The 18,862-nt window shown below is 31.8% G+C and overlaps 1 protein-coding gene across 2 annotated transcripts in view; it reads right to left on the bottom strand.

Moving 5' to 3' along the window:
• Positions 1-11,450, bottom strand: part of LOC128558705 (carbohydrate sulfotransferase 14-like) — a 90,245-nt gene extending 78,795 nt beyond the window's left edge. Inside the window, exon 1 of one of the 2 annotated variants that reach the window (XM_053548844.1) lies at positions 10,798-11,450. In XM_053548844.1, the coding sequence (XP_053404819.1) occupies positions 10,798-10,858 (61 nt within the window). In that variant the 5' untranslated portion in view covers positions 10,859-11,450. The remainder of the gene's footprint in view (positions 1-10,797) is intronic. The other variant, XM_053548843.1, reaches the window with a different exon arrangement.
• Positions 11,451-18,862: the final 7,412 nt, after the last annotated feature.

The following is an 18,862-nucleotide window of genomic DNA, read 5'->3' as shown; positions in this document are numbered from 1 at the left end:
TTTTGTAAAAACGTTACTGTTAGTTAAATAACAACGTTCAAGGACAGAAACACCATTAAACTGTTTAGCAGAAGATAACATTTTTATATGGTTGTTTAAAGTTGTTAGTTGAAAAGGAAATAAATATTTGGAAGGTTCTTGAGCAGCAAGTTCAAAAAGGTTATATGAATTATAATCAGAGTCCATAACATTTTGCCATTCATGAATTGGTTCTGGAATTATATTAAAATTAGGATTATATTCTTTAATAATATCTAAAAACGTACTTTTTCCTGATGCAATATTACCTTCAACTGATATAATTTTTCTCATTTATATAAAATACTTATAGAAAAAAATCTTTAATACAGCTCTTCGTCTTTTTTACTTTTATATCCGTTAAGTTTAAATTCCTTCATATGCATTTCAAGAGGCATTGAATAGTTTTTTCTTTCTGCATTTCTAACAGTATTGTAAAAATATCGTGAATAACTTTATTTGGATCTTCTTTATTTACTTTTCCAATCCGTGCTTTTGTTATTAGTTATTTTATTTTCTGGTGATGCAATTTTAAAATAGCTTTTTTGTCTTCAACTTTTAGTCTATTAATAAATATAGTAATTATTGATGGAACAGCGCCAGCAACTGCTACAAATATAGGAATAACTGGAACAAATGCTAATGCAGCCGAGCAACCAAAAATACCTGCTGTAATCTGTAATCCTGTATTTACTCTTCCACAAAATTTATAACTTTTTCTGTAAGCAGCAGCTAGTTTAGTTAAGTGGATAATTAATTGATCTATTGTTTCTATTCCATTATTAGAGATTAGATTTTTATCACTCATTAATATAATATATTTTCAATTTAAATTTCTTCCAATTCACTAAATGGTAGCCAGCTATTAAATTTTTCATTGTAACCTTTCCATTTTACTAAAGCTTGTTTTTCTCTTATAGTCTCGTCTAAAAACTTTTTCTATTCTAAAAACCTCTTGTGTAGTAGGTAAAAGTTCTTGTTCATAAAATGAACCTTGAATTATTTCATCATTTAAATCTTTAATAGTGTATGTTCTGGGATTTGTATTATTAATTTTATAAATTATAAATATCTCCTCTGTCCAGTTTGATGTATATCCTTTTTCAAAATGTCTTTTCAGTTTGCTTAAGCGAACTCGATCACCAATTTTAAATTTTGGTTTACTCTTTGGTATCTTTAAATTACCGTATAAATTAAAGTAAACAGTACCTTTATTTAAGTTTTTACTGGCTTCGGTTGGTGTCATTTTTATACTAGAATGTTTTGTTTTGTTATATTTATCAACCATTTCCTGTAAATTATCTAAATAAGTATAAGTATTATTTGCTGTAAAATATTTCCACATTATTCTTTTTATACTTCTATTAAATCTTTCAATAACAACAGCTTTTCCTTCATTAAATGTATGGTGCATGTTAATCTTACATTTATTCAAAAATGATTCAAACTTTTTATTATAAAATTATTTTCCTTCATCTACCCATAAATTTTTTGGTGTTCTATCTTCTGAAACTATTTTATTAAATGCTTCAGTAACAGATTCTCCAGTTTTATTCTTTAATGGAATAACCCAAGCATATTTACTGAATATATCAATAACGGTTAACAAGTACTTTACACCTTTATTATATTTTGAAAAAGCTTGCATGTCAACTAAATCAGCAGACCAAGTATCATCAATATCATTAACAATCACCCGTCGTTTCTTAAATTTTCTTTTAATTGGTTTGTGTAATTCTTCTGCTAATTCATCACTCCAGCGGTAGCTTGGTGCAGTTATTTCGGGGGTATACTCTACCCCCTTTTCCCGTTTTTTGACTTCCGTCTGGGTGTTAAACCCATAGGGAACTGTTGTTCCTGTCCCAACCCAAGTTTGTATTTCGTTTTAATTATAGGTTTCACAACTAAATGTTTTGCAATCTTTTCCTCAAATGTTTTTGATTTAGTGTTATTTAAGTCGGAAAGCATTTGCTTATCGCATTTGTTGTTACTTATTCCTGAACTATAACAATAATCATGGTCCCTACATACTGTATCCAATTCATTTATGGGTTGTCCATTATCTAGGGAATTTCCCGGCCCACAATAGCGAAAACCTGGAAGTGTTAGACCTTTTTTAGGTAATAAAGGTAACATTGCTTTGTGAATATCAATTGCACCTCCAGAACGTTTAACAAACTGGGTTTTTATATTACCGCAGGATGCACACTGAGCTCTTAACATAAGTCTACCATTTTTTGTTGTAACATATTGAGGATTTATACTATCAGTAAATTTCCTTTCTTTTACACAATATATTTGTTTTTGATTCATTTATATTATATGTATTTAAAATTATTTAAAAAAAAAACACTTTTACCAAAAAAAAAACAAAAGAAAAAAACCCTCTTGATCCTGGAATCGAACCCCTGACCGTGGCGGTAATAAAAACTATTTCGTTCCGTCTAACCGATTGAGCTATGAACGCTTGTGTATAAGCGTGTGTAAATATCGATATTTATAATTAAACGGTTTACCTCTGGCGAAGTGTTTCAAGCGTTTCTTTAATTCTGATGTATTTACATTTTTCTATGTTGACAGTGTTTTTTATTTTATAATACATTTTCAGTGTTTTTAATTAATTTATCAAATAATTTCAAAGGTTAAACATTGAAAAAATAACATATAATTAATCAGATACTTGGAATATTAAAGATAAATTAATCTTATGAAGTTATGAAAGCTGTCCGACTGAAGTACGGATCTGTGTGACTGGTAACCATGATCATGTTATTAATCATACATTTCACTACTTCAGGTGAACCTTCCGTGCATTTCGAGACTGTGGAAGGTCCGCCAAATGGGGTAGTTGAAATGTGTCTATGTTGAACCGGTATCAGGCACTTGAATAAGTGTGCCAGCTGGTTAGAAGGGCCGCCGGGAAGTGAGAGAGTGAGGTGAAAGGTTAAGTTTGCCCGACCCGGCGGCTCGCAGTCATACAGCGGGCATTTTGTCATTTTTTTCTTTTTTCAATATTGTTTTTTAAACTCGTTTGCTTGTTAATCGTTTAATATTAATCGGTTTAGTTGTGGTTTAACAGTTAGTATATGAATGAAGAATGCGGAAGTAATATGCTTTTCAGTGTGTGAATTTTTCTTCCGTTTTTTTTTTCAATTTTAAATATATGTTTTTTCATTTGATTAAACTGGAGGTTTTATTTGGTTTTCAGGGTATAAGTGTACCGAGTTAGTATTATAAGTTTAGGGTAAGGTTAAAGTGCACTTATAAAATCAGGCAAGGGGTCAAGTGGGGTCAAAACGCTAAAATCGGTAAGTCTATAACTACTTATATTCTGTAGTAAGCGGGACATGGAACAGGTGCGCACTGGAAAGATAAACCGTTTATTACTAAGTCTTAAATACCATTGAATATTAGTAGGCACATATTAAATAGAGGATATTTAGTTATTTTAACCCAAAACTAAAATGATTTATTCTTTAAAGCCTTTAGTTATTTATCATCTCAAGAGAAATCGAAAGTATACTTATTTCTCCGTTGCGTACCTTGCTTTCTATCTCAGGTGAAGATTTATTTCCTTTCGATTTGCAAAATTTCAATTTTTTATTTTCAATGTCTGCTCTGACCAATAAAATGGCATCAAATTAAACAACACAAACGAGAAAAACAAGTTTAACTAGAATAAAGAAGCAGAAAAATAACCAAAGGGCAGAAAAGAAAGCATTTCGTGTCAGACTTCACTTTGAAAATTCCTTTCGTTTTCAGCTTCCTTTTTCCGTGTGTTATAATTTTATTTTCTATTTTATTTTAAGTATTGATTTATTATATTGTTGGCATTGTTTTTGCCACATTTATACATTTATTATGAATGAAAGGGGGTATAGATTTCTTATTTCAATGAAATTCCGGATACTGCTTTTTAAAGTCAATTTATGCTAATTTTTAAACCATTTTATTGTTTTACTTTTATTGGTATTGTATATAAGTAATTTATGTATGAGTTATATTGTATATAGATTGTTTATCTTTAGTTTTATTATCACTGATTGCGACAGGGCATTTATCGAGTCAGATGCACAATTCTTAGATTACATATTTTGCAATTATTCTGGCTAGCAAATACATAAGATAAGTAACGTTATATGGAATCACGGATGTGATGTTTACGTAAAGAATACAATCGACGTACACCCGCCAAAATTGGGGTACATACTGAAAAACCTGCGCTACTTAAAGAAAGTTATAGGTCTCCACAAAAACAGTCTTATATAGAGATCAAAAATTAATAATATAAAGAGGTAATTATTTAATTACAGATGTATCTGAATTATTTATTTGAAAACTTTATCTATCTATGTAAGTCTTAGATAATCTTGAAATTTATAATTATTATGATAAGAAAATGAAAATTAACAGGAAAAAATGATAGATAAAGGAGACTTGTGTTTTTGTATTGATAAACCGGTATAAAATCTACTATTCATACCAGGTTTAAAGATTTGCTCTATACATAAAAAACTGAAATTGTGTAACATTAAAATGCATAACCTTTACGCCGTTTGTCTTTTTTTGTAAACATGATTTGTTTAATCTACTCTTGTTTTCAATTGTGTAAAATTATCATTACTTGATATCAACTGGAGTTTGTATTTAAGGTACATTTAATAAAATTATATTTAATATTGATGCATTATGGAAATGTTTTTATTTGTTTTTCATTTGTTTCATTCCACTTTCCTTTAAAGATGTACTTGCCCTCGTAAAACCGGAAATATTTCATTGCATATTGGTCTAAATCTAGAAAATCGTCATCAAACATCTTTAACTTGGCTAAATATATAAACTACAAATGTACCTGTACATAATCATAATTACATGCCTACTTAGTAACAAGAATTGTTCCGAACAAACTTCATGTTATTGTTTTAAATTACACATGTGTTAGTATAAAGTATTTAAACCGTACTCTAACATTCATACCCACAAACTTGTTTATTTTATAATTCCATTGTATAATATGCAGTAATTGTTTATATATTCTAATATAAAAAATGGGCAAATGACGTTCTTTCACCCAAAACAACATAAGGCGAGATAATTATGAGTGTGTGTGATATAAACTACCAAAAAGCTTGCTTTTATAATCAAATGCAAACATCTCCGTTCAATCAATTTGACGGTTATGACAGATTTAATGTTAATTAATGGCCGCTATTTTGATGATGTCACAACTCAATGCAGTCGCAGAATTCAGACCGGCGACATGACTTAGAATAAACTTCAGTCATAACAAAACAGATTGGTATATGCAGCCATTTTTTTCGCGATTTGCAAATACAAATAGATCAACTGATGGAAGAAGTATTCTAGCAATAAAGCAAGTCCCTTTTCCTTTTGTTATAGTGGAGCAATAGTTACTGAGATGCAAGATGTCAGGAAGATGCAAATAGAGAGGTTAACTCTAAATCAGTCATCGATCTGAAAGAAAGGCAAACACATCAGTGTAAAGTAAAGTAAAAAAATAAGCTTTTCGTCGAGTTCCTTTAGTCTTTTTGTCTTTAAGATAGATAGATCCTTTTCATACCCGGTGTTTGGAAACCTGATTCTATTTATTCCGTAAACCACTTTTAGATATACCTAGTAACTTGGAACTTTCGTATTTTTTAGTTTTCTTGCTCCAATTCTTCATACAATTTAAAAAATCTAAACAGACAAAAGTACGAAATTTTGCACAGAGGTAGTTTGGACCAGTACAAGACTTTTGGCTGTAAGGGCGAAAGTCACAGCTCTTTAGAATTCTATTTTAAAACATTTAAAATGGCGCAATTAAAACAATTAGCTATCTTAGTAAATATATTATTATGTGTAAACTGATTCATGCCTTCTTTTTGAGTCTAGTGATGCATTTGCATGAAGTGACTGTCAATTTCAACGTTTGTTTGTCTGTAAATCCGTCTGTCTGTACGTCAAAAAGCCGTTTATAAACAGTATATTTGAGGTTATAATTATTAGATGAGCCCCGTAATGTGCAGCTTGACTTACTTCAACAAAGCGAAGTTCGCCTAACAGACGTGACAAAGTATTATCTTGAAAGGCACTTTAGGCATGTTGAACAAATGTTAAAGATGGGTTAAAGATGGGTTGAGTTGAACATTTTCTTAATCTCTATTCAAAATTTTGTGTGATACCTGTGTACTTATTTTAATGTCTTGTATAGAAACACCATTTAATACATTTACCTATATTATCTAAAACATATGTGTTATCTTATGTCACAGTTTTTAATGGTGAGACTGCCATTCTTTCCTTTTTATCTCTGTGTCAACGGGGCTATTCTTTTCTCGGGGTAACAATGTATTTCAACGTTAGAACGTTAGGTGAAAGGCCTTTACTAACTGCAAATTGCCTTAATGATGCTAATTGCATTAATAACAGCTTATTTATTTTGCATGTTGAGAAAGAATGCCATGCTTATGAATTAGATATGTATAGATCAATCATTAAGTATATCTGAAATAAATTAACGAATTACCCAAAACAATGTCGTTTTAAGCCAGTGTGATGAAAACATATTAAACTAACATTAAAGATAAAGTGAAAATAGTTTATTCCATTTTTTTTTATTGCCGCTGTAAATGGTGTATGCAGTTTCCAATCTATTAAGACATGTTGACGTCGTTTAAGACAGGACTGATGTCATTTATCTAAGTGAGATATTTAAAAAAAGACAATGCATGTGTGCTGCAATCAAGGCTTTGACTGTTTCATTATGCTTTACAAAATTGTTGCATAGTATTTCAATTAATATATTCATACGAAATATGTCATAAAGTTGCATATTACACTTCTGATAATATAACTTGTAGCAAAATGAAGACTATACATTTTCGTCATTAACTGTGAATATCTAACCGGTACAATAGAAGTTGTAGGCTTAGTACATGTAGTATAATTACTTGCAAAATGGGAAGTTTACATTTTGTCATTTCTGAATTTAGAAATAAAAAACAAAGACAAATATCAAACAGGGAATGCCACGCACTAAAAACGCAGCCTCCTCCAAACGAAACCGCCAGCACGCAGACGCGTGCACCACACACACACACACACACACACACACACACACACACACACAAAGCCAACACATAAGGACAAAACGAATAAACAATGCAACACAGTTGGGCACCGCCTTGGAACGGTCAGTGGCAAAAACACCACTGGGGAGCTTTAAACGGTTTATTGTGCGCACCCAACCTCACTCTTACCCCCACCATGTTCTACACGCTCTGGCAAATCGAATTAATTCAGAAATATATACCCCATAAGATGTAGCCTGAGGTACATCCCCATCCAAATCGGGAAAATTTACAATACTAAAATTAAAATCATCCCTTTGGTCATAAGTTTTGGTATATATAATATTGTCATAAATAGAGAGATGTAAATGTAAAAATAAAGCATCAGTATCCGAATCGTTAGTTTTAATTAACTGAAGCTCCCTAGGATAAATAGTACCCACCAATTGACCAAAAAAACGGATTATCCATATTAAGAATATCATCCAGATAGCGTGATGTATTATTAAATGCAGTTATAATATCTGCCTGCGTATCTGGAGAAAGGTTCAACATAAAATCTTTTTCATAACAATATAAAACGAAATCTGCGACAATGGGTGCACAATTTGTTCCCATGGGAATACCAACTACTTGACTAAAAACTGCATTCCCAAACCTGATGTAAATGTTGTTCAATAAAAAGGAAAGGGCTTTACAAACTTCGTCACAGGTCCACATTGTATAATGTTTAATAATATTGCTAGTAAAAAAATCTTTATCAAAATTGCAAGCAATAAATGTAGCATTCTCTCTGGCAAAAGTATTTTAAATTAGGGCAGTTAGTTTGTCATTTATTAAGTTATTTGGTAAAATGGTATACAAAGTAGAAAAATCGTACGTACTGACTGTAACTAAAGTCTAAAGTTATAAAGAGCATCAGAATTTTATGCCAAAATAAAGGAACATATTACAAAAGTGACTGAAAACATATACTTGGTATTAATTGTTCAGCTTCGGCATTGCTAGAACTCTTTTATTCGTTATAACATTATGATTAATGCTAACAAGGTCATTATTACAAATTAATGCATAACAAGTTGAACAGAGTTGTCATAAATAGCATAATCATGTATGGGCTTTTAAATATAATTTTTTGAGCATTAGCACTCTATATCTCCTTTTGGCTTTTTATCATCATACAGACGAGAATGCCTACGTAAAAATAGCAAGCTTTAAAAATCACAGAAAAATGCTAGAACCATTTTGTACATAAATGAGACAGTATTAGGAATACTGTTCTTATATTACAAAATTTCTACAAGTTTACGCATAACAGGTTCAACAGTGTTGACATAAATAGCATACATATGTGGGAGCTTTTATTGATAAATGTCAGCATTCTGTATCTATCTATATCTCATTTTGGCTTTCAATGAACATTCAGAAGAGAATATCTATATAAAAGAAGAGGCATTTTACAATAAAGAGAAACCATTATGCTCACAAAAAATGCATGTGTATACATCTATTCCATCTCTTATCTATATGAATTATTATAGCTTTTAAGTTTATAATAATCTATTCCTAAGCTATACCAGGGGCCTCCGTGGCCGAGTGGTTAGAGTCATTGACTTCAAACTATTTGCCCCTCATCGATGTGGGTTCGAAACCTCATTTGGGGCGTAGAATTCTTCACGTAAGGAAGCCATCCAGCTGGCTTACGGAAGGTCGGTGGTTCTACCCAGGTGCCCGCTCGTGATGAAATTGTGCACGGAGGGGCACCTGGGGTCTTCCTCCACCATTAAAGCTGGAAAGTCGCCATAAGACATAAAATTGTGTCGGTGCGACGTTAAAGCCAACAAAAAAAAAAATAAGCTATATCAATCGGGATCAAGCAGCACATTACAGGACTTATAATGTATGTGCGTAAAACCGTTTGCTTTTAAAAAAAGAAGACATTTTAACGTACGTACCGAAGAATGTACAGACAGACCATTATGTAGCATGACCTAACTTTATGCAAATACATCAGTTGACCCTGTACGAATTAGTTTACACATAAATATACATCAAGTATAAGATAAAAACTAACTTTTACTAAAATAACTATTTGTTTTAACGGCGGCCATTATGAATGTTCTAAAAATAGAATTCTAAACGGCTATGACATTGCCCTTACAGCCAAAAGTCTTATAAAGTATCAAGCTACCGTGTGATTTTTATCTCTCTCCGATTCGATTAATCGAAAGAATCGGCACAGAAAGTAAATCCACTGTTTTGTATTAAAGGAATAATAAAGGCTTGTCAAATAAAATCTGAAAATAATATCCAATGAGAAAAAAGTGGGCGGGGTACCTTCGTTAATTTACGCTTTAAAGCATATTTTGCAAACAGCTCTAGTAGTATCAAGGTTTTCCTTAAAGGAACCAACACTCAGCATTCAGGCTTCATGCAGAACCCAAAATATTTCAAGGCATCTGATTTTTTACTGCCAGGGCAACAATTTTTTTATTATTCTTACGATCATGACAGCTGGCCTCACAGCGTTCTCCAATTTAAAGAGCAGATATTTTGAAATAATTACCCAAATATTATAGAAGAGAAAACGCATTTAAGCTAAACAGCAAGAAGTATCTGAAAAAGTCCTGAAAGCGGGATTTTAATTTTTTTTGACAAATTCAGCGACTAGAATTAATTCGTTTTGGTCAGAATCGATGTCGCCGACCTTGAATCTTTGGCGATGATTAATCAAACATCGGCAACAATCGGAACATCACTAGACGTGACCTTGGCCTTTACAGCAAAAAGTACTTTAATGTCCTAAGCTACCGTGTCTCATTATGTCTAAAATACAGAGTGGACACGATTTTACGAGGGACAGACAGACAGACGAACGAACGAAACAAAAGAGTCTTTACACAAATTTATCATCTTTAGACCAAACGAGATTAAGCAGCACATTACTTGGCTTAGGATATTTTACGTCAGAGCGTATGGTTTTAAAATTAAAAAGAGCAACATTTTTACGTACGTACGGACGAATGTACAGACAGACCGTTATGTGGCATGACTTAACTTTATACAAACCATAAGGGTATGTATGAATCAGTTTGTATATAAATATGTATCAAGAATAAGATAAAAAAAATAACTTCTACTAAAATAGTTATTTGTTTTAATCGCGGCCATTTTGAATGTTCTAAAATAGAATTCCAAAGAGTTGTGACCTTTACCTTTACAGCCAAAAGTCTTATATTGTCCCAAGCTACCGTTATACAAAATTTAGTACTTTTGTCCAACCTGTCTAGATATTTCGAAATTACTATGTTGAGTTCTTAGAAGTATCACGTAAAAGTTGGCAGACTAACGGTACTAGAATACAAAGGAAGCCTATGATGATTATATATCAGATCTTAACAAAAGTTTACATTTTTTTAAAAATTATTCTTAAATCTCACTATCGGACTCGCAGAAATCTGTACTCCAAAAGAAATCGTTACAGCGCAATTTTGAAACGTTATACTGAAACATGATATTTTAATCTTTCATTTGACATTTTTCAACAAATATTCTTTTACTGTGCTGTTATGGTAAAGACATTGACTCTAGAATAATTTTCACCTTTTCAAATGAAGTTCTTCCATGATAACTTAATTATGATAATTTGAGCCATCAAAATCATGTTAAAGTATTTGCTTATCAACATGTTGGAATCTCTACTTACCTAAAAGCAATTTTAAAGTTACTACAGCAAAATATAAAATCATTAATTTCCTTCTACGCATTTTCCGACCGAAACCTTTAGAAGGTTATAATTCCAAATATATCTACAATAAGTAACAGAAACTACACTGACACATTGTTCTTATCTCACTTCGATAAAACATTATTTTCCGATGAACAGTATAACACTTCAGTCTAGATTTCTATCAACTACGTATATAAAATAAATATACATTTATAAACAAATATTTCATTTAAAGATGCAAGAGGTATCCAACATGCTATCAGGATTTCAGGTGTTGTATAGAAATAACTCATTTGTAAATATATTAAGGACAGACATATGTTACCCTCGATGATATTATGATATCATTTACATTTATAACCAGCATTCATACGAATTATATTGACTTGAAACGTACAGAGCATTTCAAACTATCGCACATTCGAACCTTCGAGACCAACACGAATCCCACACTATTTGTTTTATTCGTCAGTAATTAACGTTGGCTTTTCTTCAATTACAAATTCACTTATATCAAATAATATGAATTGTGCAGCAATATTATATGATGACTCATTGTTCTGTTAAATCGAAGCAATATACATTCAGATATAACTTATACGATGGAATCACTTCTCAATGCAACGGGGCAATTGAGACAAAGCCCGTAGCAGTACAAAAAAGAGTGCATGTTCAGCACTCAATGAAGTTGGTTTCAATCCTCCTTTCTATACTAAAATGCACAACATGTTGAAAGTGTAAAAGTTTTACGAATACTCTATCTGTGTAATCATATCAACATGGTATTTTATCTTTTTAACATATTAGAACAGAGAAACATCGACTATATTCTATTTCTCTCAAAGTACTTCGGGTTCCAATAATACAAGAAGTTTAAAGAAACAGTGTGGATTATTGGAATTGTTCATTTCAAAACAAAAAAAAAAAAAAAACTCTTATAGCATAACATTTTACTTTTATTCTATTTCTATAAAAGAAGATAAACTTTAAGAAAATATGTCACAAAGTGTCTGCTACAGGGCTTAATCAAATTTAAAATGGTATCAAACATGTGCGAATATGGTGCTTACACGTGCGCACGTGATAAATAAAATGTTTCCTATGTCCCCTCTATTCCACCGTAGTATCCACTATTTTATTTCTCGTGGACGTAGTGTCTTTTAGAATTGACCTAGCACATATGAATATTTCGTATATTTCCGTCAATTCATTTTCAATGTCCAAACATAGATAACGATACAAATTTTACATATATATATACATATATATAATTCTCTAGATATTTTATTGTCGTATGTGCAGGTAGCTGAGCGTCAAAGCGTTTAGCTGCCAATATCAGGGTAGTGGGTTCGAAATTTGGCCATACCTTTTCCCCTAAATTTTATTTGCAAACTCATTTGTCAAACGCACCGTGATATTTATGGTCCATTTCTTAAAAGTTATCATATTCACCCGTTGTAAAAAGTTCGACTATTAAAAATATTCTAGACAAAAACACACATAACCTATCACAAGCGTACTAGAAAAAAATACTTTAAGAGAAAGATGTCTGGAAAACTTGCAAAAAGCATTTCATGGTGTATATGCAGGGTTTTAATATACGAATAACCTTTAAGCAAGTACATTTAAGACTTCATCAGCACTCTTTATTATTAAAATTAAAATAGTCTAGGGTTTTGCCTAAAATAAGAATATCGATGACATTGTTTCTTTTTTAGATTTCTTTATATATATTCTGGGAACATAAATACATGTCAAGAGGGATGGCATTTTTTGATCGTCTTCAGCTTCCTTAACTATTCTGCATGAACATTTTTGGTAGTTTTTCTTTTATAACTTTAGTCAAGGGTGACTTTTTCTATAATCCGATAATACGGTTTCAATTTTCGATCTGAATTACCCTTCGTTTGAATTCATAAAAATAAAACAGGTAGAGATAACATTGCATTACTTTACTTTAAAGAAATAATAACCGTGGTAACGTGGGTGGAAGTCAGACCCTCCGTGACACTGTTTAACTGTATAAAATATAAATATTGGGTAAATTAACGAAAACGCTCGAAACATATTGGCACTTTACCCATCTTCATGAAAATAAACTGTACATATAATATCTGCGGAACAGTTTTACTGCAACATTAAATGATAATAATTGTATGCATATTAACTAAATTTAAGAGATATAAATAAATAGACACAGCCCATGTACCCTAAAATAGAAAAAAATGGAAACTTCACAGGTCGCCCAACACGACAAAAACGAAAATGTTGAAGGCTCGGTCTGATTGAGCCTGTTCATGGACGGTAGTGGAAATGCATGCTACCGTCCACGCCCTCTAGCCCCGGGTTGAGCAGAACTCAACATTTACACATGTTAAAAGTACAAAAAGCAATTTAGAGACATCCGCAGATGTATTCAATAACCCGAATCCTAACCCTGGTAATCCAGTCTGACAATTTCTAACAATTTCTACCTGCAAATTGACAATATCAGAAACTTGATGAATGCTAATTAACACGAATTAGCGCAAATTAAGTGGGATCTTTAAGGTATTAGGCTCGTAATAGAGTACCTCACTTTTGAAGAGTATTCAATTCATACCATAAACCTTCTTTGACTGCAATTCTCAGAGGTGCGTAGGTTCAAGCCCCACTGGGGCCATTTTTTTCTTTATTTTCCTTTTTTTCTAGCAATTTTTTACTTCTTTCAAGACTTGTTATTGATTTATTGTACAAAAGTAGAAACAATACATTTGATAAGCGATTTCTTGCTGTTAAAAGTAAATTTACCTCTGAAACAGAAGGGGTAGAGTTAGACATCTTTAAAAATACTGAGTTACATGCGGTAAAAGTTCTCTATTTTGCCTTCATTCTTTAGATTACATATTCTGGAAGAAATGAAGGTAGGTTTTACTTCTACTCCAAAGTTATTTTTGAATGAAGTGAGCAAAATTCAAAACAGACCTTAATTTTACGGTGTTGGGAGGTAGAATTCTGTTACATTAAATCCGTTAACTTGAGGCACTTTATACAAAATAATATTGACAGTTTTATTTTATGTTTTATAATTGTTAACCAATAGTTTGATGTTTCTTTCATAAAAAATAATGGTATATTAAATTCTCTGCAAACGATTTAGTTAAAGGTCATCATTTTGAAATTTGTCTCTACTAGGGTATTTGTCTCTACTATAACTCACTGCATATCTCTCACTGTCAACGCCGATGTACTTGTACATTGTGTGTGAATTTGAAATTATATATATGTTTGACTACAAATATAGATTTAACTATACTACTTTCACTCAAACACAATAATTGCATTCTTGTTTCGTAGTATATTGAATTGTAATACTGTATGATTTAGGAAACATAAATGACTTTTTACTCAACTTGGCTGTTGGCCTAGCACGAGTGAAAAAGTGAACATTTTCTCACTTTACTCAACTTGGCTGTTAAAAAAGCAATTTGCGGCCCAATTTTACGTATTCCAGCTATTTAACGCCTGTAATTATTATAATAGTTCTGTTGAAATCCAAACATTTATAAGTAGTTCTAGCAATGAAAAAGTTCATCTTTTAAACTTGAAAAAGCTCTTGAAAGGTTAATGATTATTGCAGTTGACTTACATTTAATACTTTAATACATTTTATCTTGGGAAAAAATATAAACATGAATACACAAACTCTGAAGCTGACAATTTTATACGGGAGAAATGTACGAGGTGCGTTGAATATGTAATGCCATTCCGTATTTATTTCCGTAACCGCTTGTTATTTTTAGATGCAGTTTTCGGCACATTATAGAGCAATTTATTGGGAACACTTGCTCAGTTCTGTATCAATTATAAATATCGATAGATTCAAAGTAAAAATATAATAATTTGAGTGAGGTGTACTCGGATGAACTGAACAATTTTATGTCCAAAGTATTGAGACTGAAATATGCAGTTCCTTGTTTCTACTATTCAACAACAACTATAGTTTAATTTTGAGTTTAAACAGATAAAACAAATTATGATCTTCAGAAAAATACATTGGAAAAACAAAATAAAAAATGTAACAGTACTAAATTGAGTGTATATATTTTTACTAAAAAATGTAACAGTACTAAATTGAGTGTATATATTTTTACTCGAAAAATAAAAAAAAGTTGAGTACAATGAGCCTCTGCAATTTTGTCAGGAGCGATAATTTTCATTAAAAAATACTGCATTTTTAGTTGACACTAGAATCTTAATTCTCGATCGCGAAATTAGTTATACAACTTTGATTAATCGCTCTAAACACCCGCTCTAGATGGTATCAACATCGAGCTTACATTTATTTACTTGTGTTGTAAGATTTAAAATGCAATAACTAGTTTAAAACAAACGCAAACTCATCAGAAATTGCTGTTCCCTGTAGAAAATGATAAAATTTTGTGACTTTAAGTTATTCTATTTTTCTGAGACGCTGGATGCCCATGACAAGCCTAAATGATAATTATAGTCCGGTATACTTGAGTACACCCCAGTCAAATGATTATATTTTTTCTTTACGCCGATTTTTATAATCTATACACAATTGTTTTTCTAATAGATTGCTTTATATGTACCGAAAACCGCGTATAAAAATAACCAGCGGTTACGAATCTACATACGGGGTAATATTACATATTGAACGCCCCTCGTAAATTTACGTCTGACAAGAATTATTGCAATTATCAGACATTTAAGTCAATATAAGTTTCAATAGTATCATTTATAAAGAAAACAAGCACATCTGACAAATATCTAACTTAATCATAAAATATAGCACATTGGGTGTAGACATATAATACAAAGCCTGTGTAAAATAGTAAGTTCTAATCAACATTTGAAAAAATATAATTTACCTCAAAAGTTTAACAATCATATTTTTTCCCTTTAGTTCCACATTTATCTCCCGTATGAGTTAAAGACCTGAATTCTGATACTTTTTTTAAAATAATACTTTCAAATGTATGATAAGGCCTAATCGCCTAATCGCGAGTATCTTTTGTATGTTTTAAGTACAATAAAAGGACATCGGACATTTTGACAGGGATTTTGCCCAAATTTCAATTCTATTTTATGACTTCAGTATCTAACAATTTTATATAATGGTTTCAAATACTCATAAATAAGTTATATGCCTATCAAACTATCATAAAAAAGTAAGTTTATTTCATATTCGTTGTCTTAATCACCCCTTGGATATGGTTCCTTCTTTTTAATTTTGTCTTTTGACAGTTCCTGTGATACGCATGCTCCATAACCTAAGAACCCCTTCCTAAATTCCAGTTTGTTTAGTTCGGCCCATCATTTTCTCGTTTGGGGCAAACCCATTATTTTATCTGGGCACCAAAGGCCGCTCTTCATTGAATCACACACCTCAACACGTGTATCATTGAAGGTTCCATGTTAACCGCCGTTTGAATACATCTGCGGGGCTAGAGGGCGTGGACGGTACCATGCATTTCCACTACCGTACATGAACAGGCTCAATCAAACCGGGTCTGCAACATTTTCGTTTTTGTCGTATTGAGCGACCTGTGAAGTTTCCACTTTTTTCTATTGAAATTCAAAACTTTTGTGTCTGAGGGTAATATTTTATGAAAAATTTAAAATGTGTATATTTAGCGAATTAAGCATATGCATTTAACGTATGCCAATTATAAAGTGTTTTAAAACAATAAATTAACTCTTACCATGCAGATCATTAAGTTTATTAACATTGAAAAAAAACCTTTAAAAGCAAAAACATAAAGTGTGACGAAGCTTTTGGTGACACAACTGTATTTCAATTTGTTATCCACATGAGCGCCTGATAACTGATGCATAGATCATAGCCTATTGTTTGTTTTCTATACATCTATTACTATACTATGCGATTTATATATATATATATGTATATATATATATGTGTGTGTGTGTGTGTGTGTGTGTGTGTGTGTTTCAGGACATGAGATTTTTGGCCCAAATGCGATTTTGGTCGAAAATGGGGTTTTCAGCTAATCTGGCAGATTGTCATGTTCAAAGTAAAAATTTACAATTTGACAATAGAAATCTGCCATTGATATGGAGAAATTACCGCTTTTCGGACACCACATTTTCGTCTAACTGAATCAAAATAGAGGCAGAATATCTTAATGCAAACTCCTTCTTAAAATATTATGAAAAGAAAATACATAACGAAATATCAAACACAACATGCAGTTTATTAAATTTATTTTTTTCTGTTTCCTGCTTTCATATTAGCACAAATTATTTTCCCCTAAAATCGTTTTCATGGCAACACAGTTGTTACATCCAATTTTAATAGTTCCTTGATAAATCCAGCCAAAATTAACATCTAGAAAGTGTAGTTAATATACCGTCAACATTTTCTAGTGTACAGTGTTTAAAGATAACAGTTTTTTGCAAAAATCTTATGGCTTTCTTTTGTAGAAACAATAGATTTACTAGATATCGAGTTTGATATCATGCCAAAACTAGGACATTAACTTTATTGTTAGAATACTTAACTCATTGGCATATTTCTTTGTTACTGTAAGACAGAAAAACATGCAAAAAGATAATTATTAGAAATATTATAAACTGGTTTTGCTCAATGTAGTAGTACAGATGTCATACTGATCAGTGACTCATTACCATGGCAACAATGATGTATTTTCTTGCCAAGAGTACCATTTCTATCAAATTCTTGACATAAATGAATATGTTAGAGAGTTTTTCAAAATACTATTTACATCGAAAGCTGTCTACTTCATATTCAAAAGTAAGAAAACCTCATTTTATGTAAATTAATGTGACACTTTGTGATATACATAATTTTCTGATACACACAACATAGTTACAACTCTTGCTAGTTCAAGGCAGATTCATATGATAACATAATGTTTTGTTGATGCAGTTACTACTTAGAAAAGAATATGACCTTACATTAATTTTTTGACAAATAGAACATATAAACATGATAGAATTTTTACAATAATCAATAGTCAGGTTAATGTTTAATACCATGGCAACAATGCACTATTTTCTTATAAAAATAAAAATAGCATTTACTGTCAACTTTCTTGAAACTGTATGATTATTTAGATAAAAAAGAGCACTCAAGATATTTTATGCATGGAGAAGTTTAAAAAAAAATATTCTGTATTGCTTAAACAATTAAGACAGTTTTACTCTAACCACTTCACTGCTGTTCTGAAAACTTCAGTCCGGTTGTGAAAAATGTGCCAACTTTTGAAAACTTTGAAGAACTCACAAATGAGGAAGTTAGTAAACTTATCAATCAATTACAAACAGAATCATCAGAACTTGACATTCTCCCTACGAATGTTTTAAAGTCATTCCATAATGAGCTGTTGCCTTCAATCACTAGGCTTGTGAATCTTTCCTTGACACAAGGAGTCTTTCCGATAAAATGGAAACAGGCGACTGTCAGACCACTTTTGAAAAAGTCTGGCCTTGAACTGAAATTTGCCAATTATCGCCCTGTCAGCAACTTGTCATTCTTATCAAAATTAATTGAAAAAGCAGCACTTTATAGACTAAATCATCATGTCAATAAGCATAACCTCCTCCCAAAGAACCAGTCTGCTTATAGACAGTTTCACTCGTGTGAGTCTGCTTTGCTCCGACTTGTGAACGATTTGCTCGATGGGATGGAACATCAGGAGGTAACAGCTTTAATAGCTATAGACCTTAGTGCGGCATTTGATACCGTTGATCATGACATCCTAGTCGACGTACTGAAAAATCAATATGGTGTTTGTGGTTCAGCACTGGAATGGGTGGATTCGTACCTACGACCTCGTAGCTGTAGTGTGAGGGTTGATAAAACATCATCATCTCAGCGTGATCTAACATGTAGTGTTCCGCAAGGAAGTTGTTTGGGCCCCTGGCTCTATTTGACCTATGCCGGGACGCTCTTTGACATTGTACCCCCATCTGTTTCCGTGTTTGGATTTGCAGATGACCATACTGCGAACGTTCGTTTTCAGCCAACAATCATCGCAGAAAAGACTGCAATTCA

This window comes from Mercenaria mercenaria, chromosome 7 (genome assembly GCF_021730395.1).
Source record: "Mercenaria mercenaria strain notata chromosome 7, MADL_Memer_1, whole genome shotgun sequence".
In the NCBI taxonomy this organism is placed as follows: Eukaryota; Metazoa; Mollusca; class Bivalvia; order Venerida; family Veneridae; genus Mercenaria; species Mercenaria mercenaria.
Note: the sequence above shows the minus strand (reverse complement) of the source record. Positions and strands in the feature narration are given on the sequence as shown.